At 39.4% G+C, this 23,589-nt stretch overlaps 1 protein-coding gene across 3 annotated transcripts in view; it reads left to right on the top strand.

Annotated features, from left to right (window-relative positions):
* Window positions 1–23,589, top strand: part of ncor2 (nuclear receptor corepressor 2) — an 80,125-nt gene that overhangs the window by 23,714 nt on the left and 32,822 nt on the right. For all 3 annotated transcript variants that reach the window (XM_086110589.1, XM_086110588.1, XM_086110590.1), the window contains exons 4-15: window positions 2,011–2,188; window positions 4,772–4,954; window positions 7,368–7,481; window positions 10,892–10,948; window positions 11,491–11,543; window positions 15,007–15,073; window positions 15,715–15,887; window positions 16,009–16,102; window positions 16,947–17,125; window positions 17,961–18,015; window positions 18,098–18,196; window positions 19,781–19,962. In XM_086110589.1, coding sequence (XP_085966715.1) covers window positions 2,011–2,188; window positions 4,772–4,954; window positions 7,368–7,481; window positions 10,892–10,948; window positions 11,491–11,543; window positions 15,007–15,073; window positions 15,715–15,887; window positions 16,009–16,102; window positions 16,947–17,125; window positions 17,961–18,015; window positions 18,098–18,196; window positions 19,781–19,962 — 1,434 coding nt within the window. The remainder of the gene's footprint in view (window positions 1–2,010; window positions 2,189–4,771; window positions 4,955–7,367; window positions 7,482–10,891; window positions 10,949–11,490; window positions 11,544–15,006; window positions 15,074–15,714; window positions 15,888–16,008; window positions 16,103–16,946; window positions 17,126–17,960; window positions 18,016–18,097; window positions 18,197–19,780; window positions 19,963–23,589) is intronic.

Below are 23,589 nucleotides of genomic sequence, written 5' to 3'. Positions count from 1 at the left end.
GCTTGTTCAGTTGTGGAGCTATTCCGCTTTCGAGTAGCAAATAGATTGGCAGACACATACTCATTGTAGTGTTTTCCCAATAACGGGGCGGCTATCAGCACACATAATCGCTATTCTTGCCATAATCATCGCCGAGCCAGTGAGAATCTAATAGAGCTGGTTGTTTGGTGTTGATGTTTGTGTTGTTTTGCACTCTCTCCTCCCCCATCCTTCCATGCATCTCGTTCTCTCATCCTCCAGACAAATCCTCCCCAGGGATCAGATTATTCTGCACGCTCACGAGAGGAGGAAAGAAAATAGGGACAGAGAGATGGGTTGTGGGGGGTGGGCTCGCGCTTGGTGTGATTATGTAAGTGCCAGCCATCTATGAAGATGAAAAAGAATGTGAGTGAATACGGGGGTGGCAGGGGCGATGGCTGGTTTGTGTTTAACCATCTGGCCATGTGGCGATGAATTTTACTAGCATTTTCTTCAGCAGTGGTTAGATAAGAATCGCTGACAAACATCTTTTATTAATTGTCCTTTTTCAATGTGGGTGCAGTCTTGCATATCACGCAAGTGGCATAATGTACAGTATACATATCAAGATGTAATCTGTCGTTTTGGCAGAGGATAGCGCAGATTACACCAGCACACTAGCACTCAACTAGACAGAGAGAATCCATGCTTCTTGGTATGTACACAAACCACACACGAGGCCATTGTGGGTCGAGGCCATCAATTATGGTTGTGTATTCCCCTCTGCTCTTCAAAAGCCATTTCCATTTTGACATTGGTAGCAAAGTTACTGCCCTTCTGGAATCTGACTACAGGGCAGATTTGAGGTAATCTTTTTATTTTTTTTTTAAGAATGGAAATACAGTTTATACACTGCTTGCAAGTGAGGTTGCCAATTGTCCGTGAATCTGCAAATTTGTTTAGCGTAACAGTGTTTACTTTAAATTTGACTTGAATTTAATTCCACTTCTCGGTCGCTCCTTTGTATAGATGAGAAAAAAAGATGAGCCCCTACGCACTGGACCATATTTATTTCCGTAAACACTACGTTGTGAGTGACGTAGTCTCCTTTTCTGCACATGTGGATCACTTTGGAGACACATTTGATTTACACACACCGGGCAAACTCAAGTTGCAATTAATATATATTAACGATTACGCAGCAAAATTGGATTTCACCCAAAAAATCTGAATTGAAAATTAAGACCTGCAGTCTGAATGTAGCCTTAGTCTTACTTTTCTTTCATAATTCAGTTTAATTCACACATGGTCCATCTTCTGTAACACCATGTTTAGGATTAACTCCTGTTTTCTGAAGTTGAGCCATGATGTAGCTGAGCAACTGTGATGTAGTTTTCAATCGGTAGCAAGTGGCAACATGGCGGTCCCCTGAGATAGACAAAATTGGGTGAATTTTACTGCTTGACTCATATTCTACATACGTGATATTAATGAGAATTCTGTGTTTAGACTAGTGGGGCTGCAACGAACATATTATTGTAAGGAACGTTTTTGGGTTGACTTCCACTTTTTAACAAAAATTGAGACATTGGCTCTTTGGCACCAAATTTTCTTTTTTTCCCCCTCACCTTCTCCTTTCGCGGTGACTTTAAGTAGTGAGCTATTTGTATCTGTAAGGGATGCCATGTGTATTCGTAAGGGATGTCCACTTGATTAAGGATAGCGAGGAGGGCCACACCCCTTCTTGTCATCTCAGTAGTTGTGCACACGAGTGGCAAGTTATGGTGAGTCTTTGCCAAATGTGTGTGTACATGTATGGTGCAATTTTTCCAAGTCACTTCATCTGTAAGCCATTTATTTTTAAGGGTAATGTCAGATGAATTTGAAATTTTAATAAATTGTTTAGGAATCGGACTTTGTGTTACATTTATGGTCTGAACTCAACTGTGATCAAGTGAATTATAAACATTTTTAAGGGGTGCATCAGTTGCTTGTCCTTCTTTAGTTCACAGATATTTTCATTTTTATTTCTACACAATTTTGTTGTTGCAGAGGACAAGAGCAGCATATCCGCTATGAACACATCTACTTACCGGAGCCTAGTAGCCATTCAGAGATGGAGTTTGGAGACATCAAACGGCCTCGTTTGGAGATGGGGCCAGATTCTCTGATTAGAACCTCATCTCATCGGCCACAGTTGCCTCTTGGAGGACCTGAGGATCTTGCTAAGGTCAGTAGCTTCTGTAAATTAAATAAATTGGACAACTGTCAAATGAACTTGATCACTTCTCAATTATTTACAATAATCAGTGGCTACAACAAATGCAACAAACACCATATTCCTGTTTGTGTGTAAGTTTTCTAAATGCCTGCACTTCCACGCTTTTTAGATACACCGTATTTTACGGACCATTAGGTGCACCGTATTATGAGGCGCAATATCAATGAAAGGGTGTTTTGTTTTTAAATCATACATGAGAGCCACCGAGTTAAAAGGTGCATTCTTTCTGTGAAGCTTTGTATTTTAAATAGTGTATTACATTTTACAGTTGTGCCATTAGTGTATTTAATAGATTTAGCACGATTATGCTAGTTTCGGACTGGTCGAAAACAGATGGTAGCACCGCGTGTCTCGCTTGTTTTTGTTCGCCGTGCAACTACACGGGGGTTGCTTCGAACAAAGGAGAGGATCCTCCGACAAATGAAAACCGAGTTTGAATGGCGCTACTCAATCTGCTGACCAGCGGCTGTGTTATTACTTTGGCTAATGCGATCTCTGTTGACAGTTCACCAGCTAAAAACAAGTCAATGCACTCACCATATCGAATATTTTTTTGCTCTGTCCCAGCAAGTATTGAAGCTGGCTGTGTCATTTACCTCACGCCGGTCCAGCAAGAAAAGCTCAGATTGCCTTGCGTCGATTGCACCATTAAGCTATTAAAACGACATTTACCATACTACTGTACTTAGACAAGGAAGCAGGAAGTAGTTCTGGGCGCCTTCAAGCGATTAGATGCATATGAGAATAAAAAAGCCAACAAGAAATTAAATTAAATCGTAAAAGTGAAGTGGAAGGAATTTAAATTTATGTTTACCGCTTAGTCCCACAGACTACAAAGCTCTATACCAAGCTAACATTGGAAACGCCCTGCAAATAATAGTTGGCATTAGGTTGGTAGGACACCATTTGCCATCATTCTTAGACCCAGAAGCAGGAAATAGTCCTAGTTCTGGTGTGATGGAAACATATAGACGCCTGCTAGTGATTAGTTGCAGATAAGAATGACAACGCAAACGTTGAAGGAAGGAATTTGAATTAAAGGAGATGAACTGAAAAGCCAACATTCATCAAAACATAGGGAGCACCGCATTACAAGGCGCATTATTGATTTTTGAGGCTATTAAAGGAAAATCAAAGGACTCCAGGTGCACCTTATAGTCCAAAAAAACCCCGGTATTAATGTGTATTTTCCCATCCAGACTTCTGACACATCCACCGCACATACGCTGTGCATGAGCAAAGAGGCGTGCTACATTGGGAGCGCAGGCTTCCAAGAAATCATGGAGCATGTTTTGTTTTTCTGTCGAATCACCATTGGAATCACTGAAAGAGATAAGGCACACTAAAAATGTGTGTGGTCAGGACGTGCAGGCCACTCTCGTTCTAATTAGACTTTTTTGTTATTCTGTATGAAATAAGTCCATTTTAGGTAATATAATCCAAATAACGTGCTTATGACTGAGTGCATGCCACCACTAAAAGAAGATGTATGTCTACCATACTGTAATGTAGATTAATTGTCCCCAATCTTTTTTGTGCTGCTGAAAATAGATAACTCACCTTTACACCATTACCATGAATGTAATTGTTAATGCTAGAGGGAGGCTGGATCCCTTTCAATTAGCAGTTCCAATTTTTTTTCTTTTATCTTCTTTCCAAAAACTCCAAAAGGGTTGTCTTTAATTAGCAGCTAGCACAGTTTTTTTCTGTTGTTTTTTTTGGAGCATATTCACTCTTCACAGTTGTATGTAAGCATCGTAAACATCCATCCATCCATCCGGTATCTGATCCGCTTATCCTTACGAGGGTCGAGGGGCGTGCTGGAGCCTATCCCAGCTGTCTTTGGGCAGTCAAGTGTTCCAGTAGCCTGTGCTGATTCTGTGTTGTTGTTTTTTTGGTATTATATCTAAACTGTACAATAGTATATTCTTAGGCTCAAAGAGCCGTGAAACAGTAATTAATAAATAATGGACGACCTAAATTCCAAAAGGCTAGGGATGAAACTATAGATCAAAACTGTACTGTAGAACTGCCAATTCTGTGGTATTCCTGACACCAGTTTCAAAGTTACCCAGAGAGTCTGAACTTGAATCACAAGTATCTGTAAAATGCTAAAAATGTTTTCTGTAATATGTAGAGTTGCCAGTAATTACTGTCTGAGCAATGCAGAGTGTTAAGTCATTATGTAAGTCCTGTCAAATACAATCACTCCTTGAAGTGCACCAAGTGATGGTGGACTGGAGGGGGAAGTGCAGCACAAATAACAGACGTGTGAAGAAAATAAAGGGGGGAGCTCTGACACAGTGCACATGAAGACTGGAAAGACAAATAACCGCAAAGGGACAGTGATTTACCAACATTTTATGTGAACATCCATTTTGTCATGCATGAAAATGAGCACAGGAGAAAGCAAATGCCATCATCCTGAAGGTCTCTTTGTACAAAAACACAAATATGATGATGATGATGATGATTATAATATTTATTTTTACTTCTATGCTTATTCACACTTAACCCTGTTCCTTTTTATAGGAACGTGGAAATGCCATGGGGAAGCTCGAGCCAATCTCCCCCGTGAGCCCTGTACACATGGATCCTGATTTGGATCTGGTGCCAGCCCGTTTTTCCAAGGAAGAACTGATCCAGAACATGGACCGTGTTGACAGGGAGATCACTATGGTGGAACAGCAGATCTGCAAGCTTCGCAAAAAACAGGTTTGCACATGAATGTAATGACGTGCAGTAAGTTTCATATGGAACAGTATGCTCGTATCTGACGTTGACCATTCACATGCAACCTTAAATATTAATCACGATTATTTTGGTAACAACTGAAATCACAACAATTCAAACTATCATTTTTATTTTTTATTGGTACAAAACAAGAAAATGTGTAAACATTTAAAATAAAATTCTTTGAAACACTGTAATTAAAAGTTCCTTTTAAGCCAAACAAAATGTATTCATTCATCCATCCATTTATCTAATCCGCTTATGCCCACATGGGTCGCAGACATGCTGGGGCCCCTCCCAGACGTCTTCGGGCAGTAGGTGGGGGACGCCCTGAACTGGTTGCCAGCCAATCGCAGGGCACCCGTAGACAATCATTCAGACTCACAATCACCTGTAGGGACAATTTAGTGTGCCCAATGAACCTACTGTGCATGTTTTTGGAATGTGGGAGGAAACCGGGGTACCCGGAGAAAACCCACGCAGGCACGGGGAGAACATGCAAACTCTACACACGAAGGCCGGGGCCGGAATCGAACTCAGGACCTGTGAGGCTATGTGCTAATTAGTCACCCACGTGCCGCCCACAAAAGTTCGAAAATTTGTTATTTATAAAACAAAACAAGGTGCAAATGTATCAATTCAAGTATGGAGTTTTGGTATAAACAAACATAGATTTTACTTGTGATACACTTATAAATTGCCATAGAACTGTTGTAATATTTAAATCAACAATTTCAATAGATCTCTCGAGTGAAAATTGGGTGCAGGCTACTTAGTTTTGAGACTGGAACATGGCAAAGGGCTTCATGAATGAACTCAGAACAACTCAAAATTAGTATCAATAGTCGTGTTTTTACAATGATGTCAATTTTAAAATGGTGGAGTGAAATAATCTAAATTGTATTTGAATTTTTTACTGCACAGCCCTAAGTAAATGCATTTAAAATAAACCTTAAAATGATGAAAGTAAAGCTAAGGACATACAACTATATTTATTGTTAGGTTTTTTTTTTTTTTTTTAGTATTTTTGTTTTTACGAATGACATTTTTTATTTATATATCTTAGTTATTTCATAGTTTTTCTTTCCTACAATAACCTTGGCATGTCTATCCTGTAGTTTTCTGAGGTGTTGTTTCTGTAGTCAAGCTTTGTTGCTGATTTATTTACAAAATGCCACAAGTTTATGCAGTCTTCCAGACAGCTGCATTCCTTTCTGCTTCTGTCTTCACTTTTTATTTAGGCGAAGAGAAGGTTAAAAATACATACAGCTATAAATAACATTTATCCCAGGGGAGGAGTAGGATTATGGCAGAGGTTTTGGGACTGCTAAAGCACTCACATCCCTTCCACTCTGTCTTCTTTTTGGCTGTCTGCCATGTTTAGTGGAGAAACAGTATGATCGGCTTAGGCATGCCAACATAATGTACGGTATTAGTGCACTTGGTCCTCTTTTACACCCGCTGCAAAGCACAATGCAACTTGTGTCTTTTTGTTTTGCTCAGTCCCCATTTTTGAGCAGCGCATTGTGCCCGTCGTTAGGGTCATGTGTTTTGATTATATCCTCAGTTGTGGTTAACTTGCTATTTTAAAAGCTTATGACAGTGTTCGGGTCTGAAGAGGTGTGGTGTGGACAGGTGGATACTTCTTCCACACAGAAGGACATGGAGTAAAAACCCACTTAAAAGAGGTTTCCTTTTTTTGTTCAGTTACCAAGTGTGTGCTATCAGTATATGACATTTGACAAAAATCCCCCCCCCCCCCACACAAATATTTTCAACTGTGGAAAGTTACTCCCAGTTCCTCTTTGGCCTCTTTGGTCTTTTGGTTTTCTTGGTGTCTGCACGCATGAAATGTGCTGACAACTTCGACCCTCTCAGATTAGCATCACCGTAGGCATGCAGGGCCAAAAAGGCTTGATTTATCCATGCATCTTTGGACTTGAGTGTTGACAACGAACACTGTTAGCAAGGTAAAAGAACTTCTCTTGACACAAAAAGTGTTTGTCTGAGCGCAAGAAATCCCAATCTATCAAATTGGTATGCCGATAATAAGTGAGCATGTATAGCCGCAAAGTAGGGGAGCACATAATACATGAGTACAAAGGAAAATAATTGAAGACAAATTTTGAGATTGGAGGCGGGGAGTGGAAGGGGTATAATGTGAGTGTGTGTTATTCACAAGATATTACAGTATTTGATTAACAAGGCCTTGGAGAGTTTATTGCTCACAGTGCTGTGATGTCAGGTAGTGCTGTTTTTGCTCGAGAGTTTTGAATGAAGATTGATGGAAAAGACACTCTCAACAGAATGTTTCACTCCCTGAAAGATGACAGGCTTGATGTTTTTGTATTGCTGAACTTCTTAAGCGTCATACTCTTTTGTGTGTTTGTTACAGCAACAGCTGGAGGAGGAGGCTGCCAAACCTCACGAGCCTGAGCGGCCTATGTCCCCTCCACCCAGCGAGGCAAAGCACCGCAGCTTGGTGCAGATCATCTATGATGAGAACAGGGTCAGTGGAATGAACACCGTCATTACTTGCCCATGCATGCGGGTGTGCATACACAAACCAATATGGATTGTTATAATGCAATTAGGTCAATAGATGTGAAATGATTCTTTGATAGAAAAATAATCCCTTATTGTGCCATCCAAACAGAACATGGTTGGTAAACACAAGCATGAATAAACAAGCGCGCGCGCACACACACACGCACACGCACACACACACACACACACACACACACACACACACACACACACACACACACACACACACACAGTTTGAACCAAACACTTGTTCTGTGAACTATTCACATTTATTTTATTGTTGTAACATTTTCTTTTTCTCAAGTCATATACGAAACTACATTTCACCGACAGAGGCAGAATGTCCTTATGCACTCCTTATAGTCCAGCACGGCAGTGCCTCCTGGTCTTTCCCATCAATGAACACTTTGCGTTTGTTCAAAGGGGATGTTTTCACATTAGAAATAGCAAACCATTAATGTACAATTTTATATAATGTATAATGAACTTTTTATTTTACTCACATGAACATCAGTAATGGTTGTCTTTTTCATAATATCTCCATTTAACAAATTTTCCCCTAAAAAGTAAAATTACAACAAACATGATTTTTTTTTTTTAAACAACCATTTTTCTTCTTTCGGTTTTAGAGTAAAGTGTTTCCATGTGCTGTCTTAAATTCATTTTAGTGGTCATCGGATATATCGTGAACACCAGCCTGAGTCAGATAGTGATGAAATGAAAAATCAGTCTCTCCATCTAAATCAAGAGGCAGTAAGAATATATGAATTCAACCATTCTACTTGATTTAGTTTTGACAAAAGGAGGACAGTTTACATGTCAAAAATGATTTTTTGTCAGTGGTAAGTCATTGTATGGCATACTCATGTGAATCTCTGTGCTCTCAGTCCACCTAGTGGCTGCACCTTCCCTTTAATTTATGCACTTTATACACATGAAAGGTTAATTTTCCCTCAACCTTATTCTAGACAGGAGCCAGGAATTTTTTTTAGCTTCCTGTTTAGAAGATCTCGTTGCTTATGATGCCAATAATAATTTGAAATATCTTATGGAATAAATTTTAGTTTGAATCTACAATGAAGGTAAAAGTGTGGTGTGTAACCTTTGGATTCTACAACATTTTCATCATGTTTTGAGTGAAAGAAATAACTTTTAAAGTCTTTCATAAATGCTATCTGGCCAACCATTACATGACTAAATTTAAAGGAGATATTGACACTGTAGGTTGCTGTTTTTGTGTTTTTCAAGTTAAATGTACATGAACATTAATGGAGTTATCAAATTAATAATACACAAAATATGAACTTTGTACTGCCGCAAAACTGATGCCTTCCCACCCCCTCCAGCCCGCCCTGACAGCACTGGGTAGCTCCTTCAGCCAGAGATTGTTGTTTTTCTTCTTCTGTCGACTCACAATTTTGCTGCTGTAGACTGTAAATTTCCCCCAGTGTGGGACAAATAAAGGATATCATAAACATACAGCAAGTATCCCTTTCAATACAAGTCATACTTTGTTTTAGAAACCTTGCCAGCGCTAATGCTAAAGATAATGTAAACACCCATTGATAGCCTAATAGAAAATTAGCATCGCATTCCAGGTGTTCAAATAATGAATAACTTTAATAACTTTAAATAAGGAATATTCACACTAAAATGCTGTAGTATCACATACAGATACGTATAATAGCAATACTCAAAGGTCGATATTCTTCCTAATACAGGAATAACGAGGTTTGTTAAGTTAAATCGTTACTTTCTTCTCCTCTTTTTCATCTTAATATAAAGGTCCATGCATACATGGCACCAAACTTACCCAAAGAGACCAATGTGCGCACAAATTTCTTTTTTGTATGTTCTTTCAAGTTATATTTAGAGTTGAGTTTTGGTTGTTGAATAGATGCTAAGTTTTGTGAATAGTCGTGTTTATTTAGCGTGCTTATCATTTTTTCACCCTAGCAAGATTTGGGAAGAGCGACTAGGCTTAAATCACAACACCAGGCTATGTCAGTTTATGTAAAAGCATGTATTCAACCACTTATATCATCATATCACCTGTTGCTGTTGTAGACTGTAAATTTCTCCAGTGAGGGACAAATAAAGGATATCTTATTTTAACATATAAAGCAATATGTATGACTCCCAGATTACTGTGACAGTGCTCTCAGAAGCGTTTACGAATTCACATCCCAGTATAGAGAGTGTCTACATGACTTCAGTGCTCTCATGCAGCACTCGGTGAAATCACTGCACTTCATAGATTGCTTAAGACTTATTTGGGACGATGGAGGGTGTAACAGTTACTCTGTGTTTTGACCTCTATAACACTTTCCACCCCCCCGCCCCCTCCACTTCCTACTGGCATGTCACATGCAAATGAGCCACAGCTCACACCCACCCTGTATATTAAGGGATTCTTCCAACACCTGTAGCGGCTAATTCATGTGAACTATATTCCGTAATCACATCTACGCCTGTGACGATCGGTGCTCCCATTAGACAGAAATGACAAGAGCGGCACTGAAAGCACAAACCCGGAAATGGAAAGAAGATTTCTGGCTTTTACACGCAGTATAATAGGGGCTAACATGCAAGCATTTCTTGTTGAAGACTTATTTGCGGTAGTTGTATACTACTCACAAAACATAAAGGATATTTGGCTTTCAGGACAAGCCTCAAATGCATTACAAACCGTTGCAGGTGAAGTTAATGTAACATTCTCTGAGCTTTTGAATGCACATGTCCAACCGTTTATTTTTTCAGTACTTTTTGCACAAGTTGCTGTTCTCCCACAAGGAGCTTAACAGCAAGATCCACAACAGGCATTTGGTTCTTGAATCAACCAATAAATGTCCTGTTTCAATTAGAGCTGGTGTTTAAACAAGTATCCTCAACATGCTGTTCACATTTTGACATCACGAGACCAAGACGACAACTTTTACTTAAATGTCCTACTTTCATGATATGATATAACTGTAGCATGAACCTTTTACATTTTCCATTAATTTCACCTGAAAGCCAAATGTCTCTCGTTTTGTGAGTAGTGTTTCTTAATATTGATATCATTCATCTGATGTCTCCATGAGAACAACAAAGCCCTTTTAAAAGCAAGCCACCCCCGCTTGCTGCCTTTGTTTGTTTTTTCTTGCCTGTCAAGAGTTGTGATGGGCTAAGGCAAAGAACTATGGCCCCGCTTGGGCTAAAAGCCCTAATAATAGTCAATGTATCCATCTCTCCATCAATGCATCCCAGTCACCCGGCCGGCTCTACTGGAGTCTAAGCGTTCATGTGAGCGTGCTCACTGTGTTGTCATGGTGATGACTGAGGTGCAAGCAGTCGGCTAATCTAGTACTTCTGGTTGTGTTCTGTTACCAGAAAAAAGCAGAAGAGGCACACAGGATACTGGAGGGACTTGGACCAAGGGTAGAACTGGTGAGTTCTATTTGTCATATTCCCGTTTCCATATTATTATCTTCCTTTTTTTTTTTCTTTGTCTTTTGATTTTCATTTTTAAATAAGTGACGTAAGAAAATGTAATTGAATTGCATCATTCCTAACAATCAGGGCACAAGCGGTTGAGCAGTTCACGCTTCATTAGGCAAAGAAAATCAAAATCAAATCCATAAGATCTTTTCTGTGACATATTTGAAAAGAAAAAGAATATTGCTTGTTCCTGTTTAGGAATTGTACTTTTTTCCCCCTAACAGACTGTTACTCTTACATACTGTATTGTCAGCTGTCAAAACATCCATCTGCATCCATCTTGCACAGATTGTGAATTTGGCTCTCAATGATGAAATAGCATTCGAACTCGGTTACTTTCAATAATTACCGTATTGCTTTGTCCCTTCTTTTTGTTGATTATTAAGTCTCAAATATGTCTGTGGCACAGAAACAAATCGATCCTAGTTTATTCTGGTGCTTCCATGTTGCTGCAGAACTGAACACTGTGAAACTGTTCTATTTTCTTTCAGCCACTGTACAATCAGCCTTCTGATACCAAGCAGTACCATGAGAACATCAAAATGTAAGTTAACACTTGTGCATCTGCCTTTTCATCCCAAAATGATAATACAAATTATAATAAAAATGCACAAATCTGGTATCCTTTAATTGAAATGGTGAGTACTTGACCTCTTCTTTTTAACATATTCAAATTGACATTGCGTTAGTCACGGTGGGAGTGGGACCAATTTTCAGCCCTGGAGTTTAATGGCTCAGACCAGCTCACTTTAGTTTTGCTCCTGCTCGTGTTATGAATGTGTTGAGCAAGATTCTGGGTATGTCTGGATTTAATTTTATGAAACCATAACTGTGGATGGTATGACGAACAATGCAGCCATGTTGGTTGTTTGCTATGGTGTGACAGTAATGATTGTGGTGGAAATTGACTGTAAAAATCAGTTTCTCTATTTTAAGAGCAACTTTGTTTCAAATTTGGATTCAAATCAATTCAATAGTTTATCATTAAAATGCAGAAAAGGAATAAATTATTACAGAGTATGAAGAGGTATAAAGATGCTGTACTTGACTCACTCACGGTCTCTGGCAGCCCAGCGGGAATTTTCATGGTGCTCCAAATGGAACACTCGGGGCCTGCATTCAGCTAAATATGAAGTGCTCTTTCCAAGACAAGATATAAACCAGATTTAGAAATGATCGTTCCGGCCATCTCATTTATTGTGTGCATAGTCTGTTAACGCTTGTTAAACATGTTCAGACTGAGCCAGTAAATTGCTTTTACAAGATACAAGAAATGGTTGAAAACTGTGCAGGGCTCGACATACGTTTCATATACCGTATATCTCATTTTCTCAAAATAAAATGGATTAAAAGCAAGGAAAATAGCACTTCATGTACAGTAAAGTAACGTGTAGGCTTTCAAAAAAAATCTCACAAAAAATCAAAACTCAGGGCTGTATTGTGAAAACAAATCACATTAGTAATATAAAATGCGTTCAATATCCAGGTACTATATCCAATCCGTTCTTGATTGGCTTATTCTCAATCAGGATATACTTTTCGTCTATAAGCCACTCCTCCCAGCTGACGTACCAAACGCCAGAACTCTATTCCTGTCTCCTATTTTGCTGTTCAAGGTTGGATACGCGCCACTGGAACATGGTTCCAGCGAGACCTATGTGACGTGTATTCAGTCACCCAAGCAGTTTTAATTCTGGTCCGTCACAACGACATTCCGTTAGTTTAGCAATTAGCATCGCTTCTCTGGTTTTCCCTCTGTTAATTACTCCTCATACTCATTACTCCCTTTGTGAGAACGATACTTGTTAAAAAGTGTATTTTATTCGTAGCCATGGAGGCGATACGATGGAGGCTTGTGACTATCGAGTTAAGAGCGAAACAGCACATGTCTTGCAATCAACAACTTTTGTCCGGACTCCATTCCTGCCTGATTCCATTTAGCTCAAGCTTAGAGTAAAGCGGGAGTGTCGAAACTCGGTCCTCATGGGCCAATGTCCTGCCTTTTTTCCATCGCTTCCTGCTGAAACACACGTGATTCAAAGGATCATCTGATCATCAAGCTCTGAGGAAGCAAGATAACGAGTCTGATAATTTGAATCAGGTGTGTTATAGCAGGGAGTGATGGAAAACAGGCAGGAAGTTGGCCCTTGAGGACCGTGTTTGGACACCCTTGGAGTAAAGTAAGGACAAACAAATGTACACTAGTTATACTGTGCACTATGGTTCATGCAAGGTACACTCAAGTATATTTTGTGTGTGTGTGCGTTCGTGTGTGTGTGTGTGTATATATATATATATATATATATATATATATACACACACACACACACACACATTTTAAGGATATTTTTAGATGAATAAATAATGTAGATAATTTGGATTTGGCCAATTTAAAAAAGAACTTCACATGGTGAAAAAGTGCAGGCATCTCTGCTGTAGACCACTGCCAACTGCGCTTTTTTTTGTTGGATGTTTGTGTCTGACTTGTCCTATTGTACAAATAAAATTAATAATTTACATGGGCGGCATAGTGTTCAACTGGTTAGCACGTCCGCCTCACTGTGCAGAGGTCTGAGTTTCGATTTCTGGCCCCGGCCTTCCTGTGTGGAGATTGCATATTCTCCCTGCGTGGGTTTTCTCAAGGTAGTCCGGTTTCCTCCAACATCCCAAACACATTCGTGGTTGATTGAACGCTCTAAATTGTGCCGAGGTGTGATTGTGAGCGTAAATAGTTGTTTGTCTGTGTGTGCCCTGTGATTGGCTGGCATCCAGTTCAGGGTTTACACCAGCTGGGATAGGCTCCAGCACGCCCGCGACTCTTGTGAGAGTGGATCAGATAATGGATGAATGGATGGATAAATTACATGTTATCTATACTGTTTGTAATATTCCCTCAAAGCAATTATTAGAATACTATAGGAGTACCCAACCAGTCAATCGCATTCGACTGGCATCCCACAAACTGCTCCCACCCGAAAGAGGCTTAGGGGAATGTTTTTTGTTTGTGTGTGCATGCATGTTATTAAAACTTAAGCCATTTCTTACTGTCCTTTATAATATGGATGTGATGCACAACCAGCATGGAATTTTAGCTCACTGGTCAAAGCTCTGCACTCCCAAACCTGAGACATGATGGTGGCACAGGTTTGCTCCCCGAGTTCGGTGGATGCTGCAAAAGTAAAAGTCCACAGGTTAAACATATCCGCCACCCATAGCGGAAGAATAAACACCCACCCACCCGTCAACAAAAAAATGGTTGATTGATGGATGTTAGTTGCTTGAAAAATATTTTGGTCAAAAACGGTCGGGCACCCCTGATCTGTTCTGTGTGATTCCTGTGAAGTATATTGCCGCATTTTAAGTCCTAATGCAAGATTAAGGCAGCGTTCTTTGTCTGTTCCTGTTCCTAGATGAATTTGCCATCGTATTTGCTTGTATGTGTTTGTGTTTTGGGTATGGGCTTTGGAATTTTACCAGTTGTATTGCAGATAACATGTTGGGAAATGGAGAGATTGTCCTCTGTGCTTATTTTTTCAGCATCGTATATTGTCATCTTGCAGTTGCGACATAAAACTTATATATCACTAGTAACCCTCTTTGTAGTCCCTATTCCTTGCCTGTAACGCCACTGCTCAGTTAAATTGACTAGCGTAGAATAAGATTACATTAATCAGATGGGAGTGTGACTTTACAACTGGCAGATTAAGTGTCAGGAATAAAACTGTCTTGCAGCAAAGAAAGATCCAAACTGAGCGACTGCCTAAGGAGATTACTGTGCCTGACCTTTGTTTGAAGAACTGCAAGACACATTTCATTCGTTTGAAAAAAATAGATAGTTGTTTGTGTATCTTTTTTTGTGTTGTAGGGTAATCCAAATCCTACAAATTTAGTAAGAAATCAAGTGACAATGTGTGTGTGTGTAGGGGGGGACTACTATTATTATGTTTTGCTTTTAATCCTCTGCATCACCGTTTTCCTAATACCAGTTTTTTTTTCATCCTTCTTAGAAACCAGGCGATGAGGAAAAAACTCATCTTATACTTCAAGAGAAGAAATCATGCTCGTAAGCAATGGGTATGTATAGAGAACTCAGTATTTTTTGACCCTGCTGGGACTCAGCCACTGAGGGATGACTAGTGTGAAATTAGGTCAGCAGCTCCTTAGATTGAGTGGCCATTTTAGGCTGACGATAGCGCACACAGGGAGATCTGTTTCAGGATACTTTGTGCTCTGGTGGATGATTAGGGTTTTATAAAGAAATAATATCTATCCAACCATTCGTGTGTGTGTGTTTTTTTTTTTTTTTAAAGTTGGAAATTAATCTGTTGAATTTCTGTTATTTGGTTTTATGTCTGAGTGAGACAGAGCCAACTTGCATACAGCTTTAAGTAGAAGTAGGGATCAATGGGGTGTGCTCTGTTGTATAGCCAGCTCGAATCTTTAGAGAGTGAGAGTGAGAGAGATTGTAGAAAGAGATCAACAATTTGGAAATGAGAAAACTCCTCATCAGAGCATCAGTGTAAGGATGTGGGCTTTGGGGCCAGAGGGTTGTGGTTCCTTTTACTCTATCTCTCTCCTTCAATGTCTGTTTGCGTGTGATTTACTTTTATGGGTGTTGTGTGGAACACAAAATATATACAACACATAACAATGTTATACTAGAATCAGTTTAGTATGCAAAAATAAAATGCCTGCCTTTTTGTGTGACAATATAGGAGCAGAAATTCTGCCAGCGTTACGACCAACTGATGGAAGCCTGGGAGAAGAAGGTTGAGCGCATTGAAAACAATCCTCGGCGCCGAGCCAAGGAAAGCAAGGTGCGGGAGTACTATGAGAAACAGTTCCCAGAGATTCGTAAGCAGAGAGAGATGCAGGAACGAATTCAGAGGTGAGCGTCACATATTCTATCCCAGTGACTCCAACTGACTTATTCTCGATGTTGGTTATGTGCAATTATTACTCCAAGAACTCCAATAGTGGAAGATGTTTTGCGTGATTTGAATTTGTAGCCGCGTTGGGCAGCGAGGAGGTGGATTGAGCTCTTCTGCAGCTCGCAGCGAACACGAAGTCTCCGAGATCATTGACGGAATATCAGAGCATGAGGTAATCTTTTCTGTCAAAGATTGTGTCCCTTGAATTACACTATTTTCAGTATTTGATAATCAAAGAAGCAGTGGCGACTCATCAATAGGGGGCACTCGGACGCTGCCCTCTGGCACAGCTGAATCAGCTCGAAAGGCACAAAAAAATTAAATACTGAAAATGAAATTTTATAGTAAATATACTACAAAATATACATACCACATATCTGTTTTCATCCCATATTGCTCCTACTGGTTCATTCAGAAATCCTTACTCTGCTACCTACTTAACATGAGTGCCTTTCTGTCATTTGCACTGCAACTTTAGTTTTGTTCACTTACACATCCAATGACTCTGACTCTGCTGCCATTTTCAACATAAAATTTGTCATTGTTTTGTATAGTTTTTACATTACTGATTTTTTTTAAAACTTTGCGATGCTCCCCAGTTTCAGTATAGATGCACTGTACAATGACAATAAAGGTCTTCTATTCAGTTCCATACGCGTCAGTAAGATGTTCAGACATTGCCTGCCACTTTAGGTGTTTAGATGGACCTTTAATCGCCACCCCTGCAGTGTAGAACAATTTAGAGCATTTTTTTTTCACTTTTATAGCTACTAGAAAGTCAGAGGTAAATGTGTGTGGAGTTCACATTTGATGTGGAATGTCTCCAGAAGCTGAAATTGCTGAGGAAACTTAACTTCCTCTCCTGCCTCTGTAGTGCTTTAAAACAGCCGTAATGTTACTTCTGGTTCATGACAACCACAAGTACAGTCTTAGCTCCCTTCTCTTTCGAAAACGGTCTGTCTCATTCCTGGATGTTAAAGTGCGTGTGTGTGTGCGTGCGTACATGCGAACATCAGAACACAGAGAAGCAAATGCGACAGCTGGCAGTTATCCCACCAATGCTGTTTGATGCTGAGCAGCAACGTATCAAGTTCATCAACATGAATGGATTGATGGATGACCCCATGAAGGTGTACAAGGACCGGCAGGTCATGAACATGTGGAGCGAGCAAGAGAAGGACACTTTCAGAGAGAAGTAAGGTCAACTCTTCAGTAAAGTTAGGGTGGTAAATGGCGTGCATTTATTTCGCATATTTATGTCAAATTCTTGACAGTATTGCATTGCCTCTCATTCACACACTCGTCAACTGATTGCGAAGGTTGGTGTAAACTGCCAGCCATCACATCAGGGGCAAACAAGGTTTTTAGTGTCTTGCGCAACAGTGTCCCCGAGGGCACTCGTGGTCAAACCAATAACTTCCAGTTATGCTAAATGTTAACAAGATTGAACGAGATGATCCAAAATGTTTATTATATGGATGATAAAGGGGTAGGGTAGTTGTACGAAAGGAAGTAAATCTTCCCCTTTTTGTGACGAATGAGGGATGACATTTGAAGCACAACCACACAGGAACACTGACTGAAAGTCCAATAAAAAAATGCAATGCATACGTACATATATATATATATATATATATATATATATATATATATACACATGTATATATATATATATATGTATATATATATATATACATGTATACATGTATATATATATATACATATATATATATATATATATATAATGTAATGAATAATTAATGAACTTTGTGGTAAAAGCACCCCACTTGTCAAGAACACATTTTAGGCATTGAAATTTTCTTACTTTAAGCCATGCAATATTGTAATTCGTCTAATTAAGAGTCGCCTGATTGAGTTGAATACCCACTGTACTCTATTTCTGAAACAAACCTCTCATTTAGTCGTTTCGTTTTGTGATACTCTTAGAGGTTTCACAGCTTACTGCTTCATGCAAGTGTTATTCAAAATATCTTCAGGTTGTTCATATATTTTATATTCTGCTTCCACAGATTCATCCAACACCCTAAAAATTTTGGTCTAATTGCATCTTTTCTAGAAAGAAAGGTATGGCTTTTGTGTTTGACTCAGTTGTCCACTCTTCTCTGAAATAACATTTCCTGGCAAATCACTTTTTTTTTTCTTTCAGACGGTGGCAGAATGCGTGCTCTTTTATTATTTGACCAAAAAGAATGAGAACTATAAGAACATAGTGCGGAGAAACTACAGACGGCGAGGAAGAAGCCAGGTATTAATCTAATCATGTCTTTGGATGTCTTTAAATAACACACGCTCTCTCAATGATAATATTACTTTTAGCTGATTACAGTTCCGGAGGTTGTAGCAGTCATGTACTAGGCAAAATGCCAGAACCTCTTGGTGAAACAAGTCAAACAGGAATAAGCTCTGCTCACCTCTCCTCTACTTTCCTTATGAATGTTGCAATCGTCTTGTTTTCTTTTTAAACATAACATTTTAAGATGATGAAACTTGGAGCAGAACAGAACTTGTTCATATGTGCTTAATTTGAGGGTGGTACAAAGTGAACCGTTATAACACTGTCACCGGCAAGGCTCTATTGGTTTATCGCAGCTGTCAGTGTGTCTGGTATCAATACATAAATTGGTCAAATTGCCAAGATCTGTCAAGTTGTTATTGCCTCTGACTTCAAAACACAATAATATTAAGGGAGCCAGCTACACATCCGGCATTTAGAAGAGCTGTTGCTAATGACTTATTAGAATTAGTGTCCTCAATACACGTTACGCTTTAAATAAAACGATATGGAAATTCTGTTCATTAAAGTTAATAGTTGAATAGAGGTGTTGTGAACTTGTAGATGAAAGTGAGGTGCTATATCTCAGTTGATAATTATCAATCGTTTCTAGCATATATTTTCTCTATCTTTATTAAACAGATAGTCATAGCTTCCCTATGAATGGAGGAGGGTGCATGCTCAAAGTCTGGCCCTCTAGGTATGGATAAAACATTGTTGGCCCCCTCATCAAAGTTGCTCATCCCTGCTCTTGATCATCTCTTTAACCCTACCATAAATTTCCTGGCAGCCTGCCACTCTTTTTGTCAGTCCGTGTCACATATTGAAGATAGTGTATTGAGATCATCATCATCAAATGAACGCGTTGCTTTGGCCTAAGGCAGCAATGTCAAATACACAAGTAGCAGTAGGTGTCATTTGTGCAAGAAGAGTTGTCAGCCTGGATGTGTGTACTCATCTGAACTCTCACCCTCAAGCCCAGACAGGCATTTGTGAGGAAGTGGTACTGTTTGCTCAAAAACCAAAAGTTATACAGCAGAACAGTTTATTCTGCGGTCTCTGAACTTTCGTATCCTGTTTTGTTTTGCCTTTACGGGCATTCTTTTTAGTTACGTGAAATTCTGTGAAACCAGATTACTTTGTGTTATATAAACAAGATACGGGCAGTGTTGTCGAATCGATCTGTTTGCATGTCATTTGTTGCTGTTCAAAAAAGTATATTTTATTTCTTTGTTGTTTTCTAGCAGGTCGGTTTAAGAGTATTTCAACACAAAGAATGGTGTTGGGGAAAAACAGGGAGACCAGAGAAAAGATGTTCATTGAAATGATTTAGAAATATGTAAATAATGGCATTGATGAGTGATTCTTGAAAATTGCTTTGCTCGGAAGGGCAGTTGCCATTTGACTAATAACAAACTCGTACGTAGAAGCTTAAAATGACAACTCTGATGTTCATTCTCGTAAATCGACAACTCTGACGTTGGTTCTCCATCAGTAGATCATCTGGGTCCATGTTTGTAATAGGATGCCTTCTTGTTCCTGTTCCATAATATGTAGCATGGCCAGCAACAGCAGCAGCAGCAGCAGCAGCAACAGCAGCAGCAACAGCAGCAGCAACAGCAGCAGCAGCAACAACTCAATCGAAACAGCCAGGAAGACAAAGAAAAGGAGGAGAAAGACAAGGAAGGAGAGAGGGAGGAGGATAAACCAGAGGCTGAAGACAAGGAGGATGGAATTAAGTAAGCCCAAACCTCTAATTCATCAGAGAGAATTATGTTCGCAATTGGATTTTGATGCTGTGTCATCTTGATTGCGGTCTTTGAAAAACTTTTGAAATCATGTTATAAAAGGCAAGTCTTTGTAGTGTACACTTTGTATTTATTCAGATCTTTACTTCAGATCGACTTTCATGCCTTGCTTTCTGTGTCAAACAGCAAAGAGTGAGATACTGGAGGAGCAGGCTTGGGGAATACATGTACAGGCATTACGTATTCGAGAGACAAAAAACAACTTGTTACTGAGACTGTGTACAATCAGGAGGAGGCGAGGGAACAGGAAATGTCGTGGCTGCCAGACACACGTGGCTAGTTTGAATGCAACATGGAGGGAAAGGAGGAAGTGGTGACCGCTATTCACTCGGACAAAGATGTTGAAGTGCTGATTTATCTCAAACATACAAAGAAAAGTGTGAGCTGTCAGAGTCGAGCTGTGTCCTTCTGTGACAGAGCTCACTGCGAGCACGCTGCACTTCACATAAATTTCACCTGCGTCACAATCCACCAAAAGATTTATTATTTAAAAGCATATTTACAATAAAAATAACTAAAATCTAATTTTCCTCTGTTTCAATAAAAGTACAGTATATCCATCCATCCATCCATCCGCACTGACTGCCTAAAATTTCTTGTTTGCAAAATAATTTTGAGTGCCGTGGTTTATTCCTTCATTTTTTCCCATATTCGTTCATTTTCATTTTTTTTCCAAAACCATGCATATTATTAAAAAATTCATAGGACCGAAAAGTCAAAATAAATAGTGACGTATATTCTGAGTCATCATTATCATATTTGGTATTGGGGTAATCCAAAAGTAATAGAGTAGCATTACTTTAATAATATGATGCTTCGATTTCATTACTAGCTACGTGTTTATTTTAATAAGTTACTAATAACTGTATTGGAGCAGGTTTTTAAAGCACCCTCCCAACCTTGTATTAGAGTATGTTTTAGAGAAGAGGTGTCAAACTTATTTTTGTCGCTGGCCACATTTTAGTGACGGTTTCCCTTGGATGGCCATTTGGACTGTGAAAACATAAAGAAGTCAAGAATAATGGTTCATTGAATGATTGTTAAGTTAGTGTAATGAGGGGTTTGGTAACAAGAAAATGCTTACAATTTCTCACTTATTTATTACATATGAGAAGTTGAAATCTTGGAACAGATTTTAGCAGTCATCATAGAAGTTGACATGTTTGATTTGCTTTCATGGGCCACATAAAATGATGTGGCCGGCCGGATTTGGCCCCCGGACCTTGAGTTTGACACTTGTGTTTTAGAGAGAAAATTCTACTGGAAATTCTATTGCTCTTTGAATTTAAGGACTAACATCTCACCTCTAGCCAGATTTTCCACCGACACCAAGTTGGAATTCATTCACCTTATTAAAACAGCTGTTTTCCTCGGAAACACCATCGATGAGTTCTTCTGTTCTGTGATTTTGCTGTTGACAGTGTAAACGGATTATGTCTGTTCATGTGTGGGTGGATGGCTTTGTACAATACTGTCAAACAGCAATGGATATAAAGAAAACATAGATGGAATACCACTCTTTCTGTTCTCCTTGGAAATCAAGAGTTGAATGCACCCGATCTGTGTATGCAGGCGTCCTATTATCTAATCTGAGGTTGTACTTTGTACTGTAGATGCATTGAACATTATTGAGCATTTGTATTCCACCTGAAGATGCTGATGAAGCATTACCTCCTTTCTGCCTAGACCTGAGACATAGCTAGGTGATTCCGAGCCGACCTTCGTTCAGCAGGCTCACTAGCATCTGTACCCCACATTAACATTAATGGAGCTGAGAAAAAATGAATTGAGGGTTTGTTGTGTTCATCTAGCCTTGGCTTGCTACGGTGCTAACTCCTGATCAAGTAACACAGCAGTATTTGCATTCACATTCACATTTCTGTGTGTAGTATATATATATATATATATATATATATATATATATATATTTTACTGCGATTGGCTGGCAACCGATTCAGGGTGTCCCCCGCCTACTGCCCGAAGACAGCTGGGATAGGCTCCAGCACCCCCCGCGACCCTAGTGAGGATCAAGCGGTTCGGAAAATGGATGGATGGATGGATATATATTTTAATATTTCGTATGTCAGTTTTGAAGCTTGTTCAACTACATTCTCTGTTCTGTCACATTTTTCACTCCTGTAATTTCACAACCATACTGCACACCGTATTAAGGGTCACAGTGTCAGTTATGGGTGCTCTTTCCGTATTTAACACATACACAACACACGTTGTATATTGTAATATTAGACGCAAGCATGGTACAACGTACACTAGTACGTTGTACCATGGTAGCATGCAATATGGTAGCATGCATGCACGCTCGCGTATTTTTTAAAACGGGCAGCATGAGCAAAACTGAATTCGGTTTATTCAGTTTATACAAAACTATACAGTACTGTACTGTATAGCCAATGTACAGTTGTGCACAAAGAGAAAAAAAGGGAAAGAAATTGTGAAATTTACGAGCAGCATTCACTTTCACTTATATCAATTTCTTGGGTCATTTGTCTTTTATTTTGCTTCCTCCGTCTTTCATTTTGATCACTTTTACTCTCTCTTCCAGCGTCAGAGCTCTTCTTGTCTTAGCTGCTTGGCATCCAGAGGTCCGTTTTTTAGCCATTTTAGCAATGCAACGAAATACTTCCTGGACTACTGCGCATGTGTAAACCAGTATGGTGGTTGCTGTTGCAGTTTCGGAGTGAAGCAGCAGAGGTCGCTGTTGGCTGAGGTTGGATTAGACTTTTGCGGAAGGCTTGGTTTCGTTGCAGTGAATCACGTTGCGAGGCAAGAGCAGAGAAAAGGATTTCGCGGAACAGGGGGATTTTTTTGTTGTCGGGGGAGCAGAAAAGTGGGAATGGCTTTCATTCATGAAATTTTTTTCACACTGGGGGGGGGGGGGTATTTTCACCCATGTAGGTTTCATTGTATAAGAGTTTCACTGTAGTCACTTGTGTGACCAAAGCCTGGCTTTATGCAGGAAATAGCCACAAAAACAAAACAAATATCAAATGCCACTCATTTATATTTTGCTATGCTGTGTTCCACTTTAATTAGTTCAAATTCAGTTCAAATGTTAAATTTTGTTTCCCATCATCAAACAAAATTAAATATTTGTCAAAGGCACTACAAGTAAACACAAAATGCAATTTTTGAATGAAGGTTTTCATTATTAAGGGAGGGGGGAAAAGAAATCCATACTTACACATCCTTGTGCGAAAAAGTGATTGCCCCCTGAACCTAAAAACTGGTTTGCCCAGCCTCAGAGGAAATAACCGTAATCGTTTTTCTCTAACTGGCAATCAGTCTTTCACCTCTCTGTGGAGATATTTTGGCGCACTCTTCCTTGCAGAATTGCTTTAATTCAGCAACACTGGAGGGTTTTTTTTTCGAGCATGAACGGCTCGGAATTCAAGTTTGGCTCGGCCGCTCCAAAACCTTCATTTGTTTGTTAGCTTTTTTGTTGGAGGTTTTTTGATTTGTTTTGTTTTTTGAGCCATTCCGAAATTGACTTGCAGATGTCTTCTTCATTGTTGTCGGGATGCAGAACCCAAATGCGCT

This window comes from Hippocampus guttulatus, chromosome 5 (genome assembly GCF_054856545.1).
Source record: "Hippocampus guttulatus isolate MCC_2025c chromosome 5, RoL_Hgut_1.0, whole genome shotgun sequence".
Classification (NCBI taxonomy): Eukaryota; Metazoa; Chordata; class Actinopteri; order Syngnathiformes; family Syngnathidae; genus Hippocampus; species Hippocampus guttulatus.
Note: the sequence above shows the minus strand (reverse complement) of the source record. Positions and strands in the feature narration are given on the sequence as shown.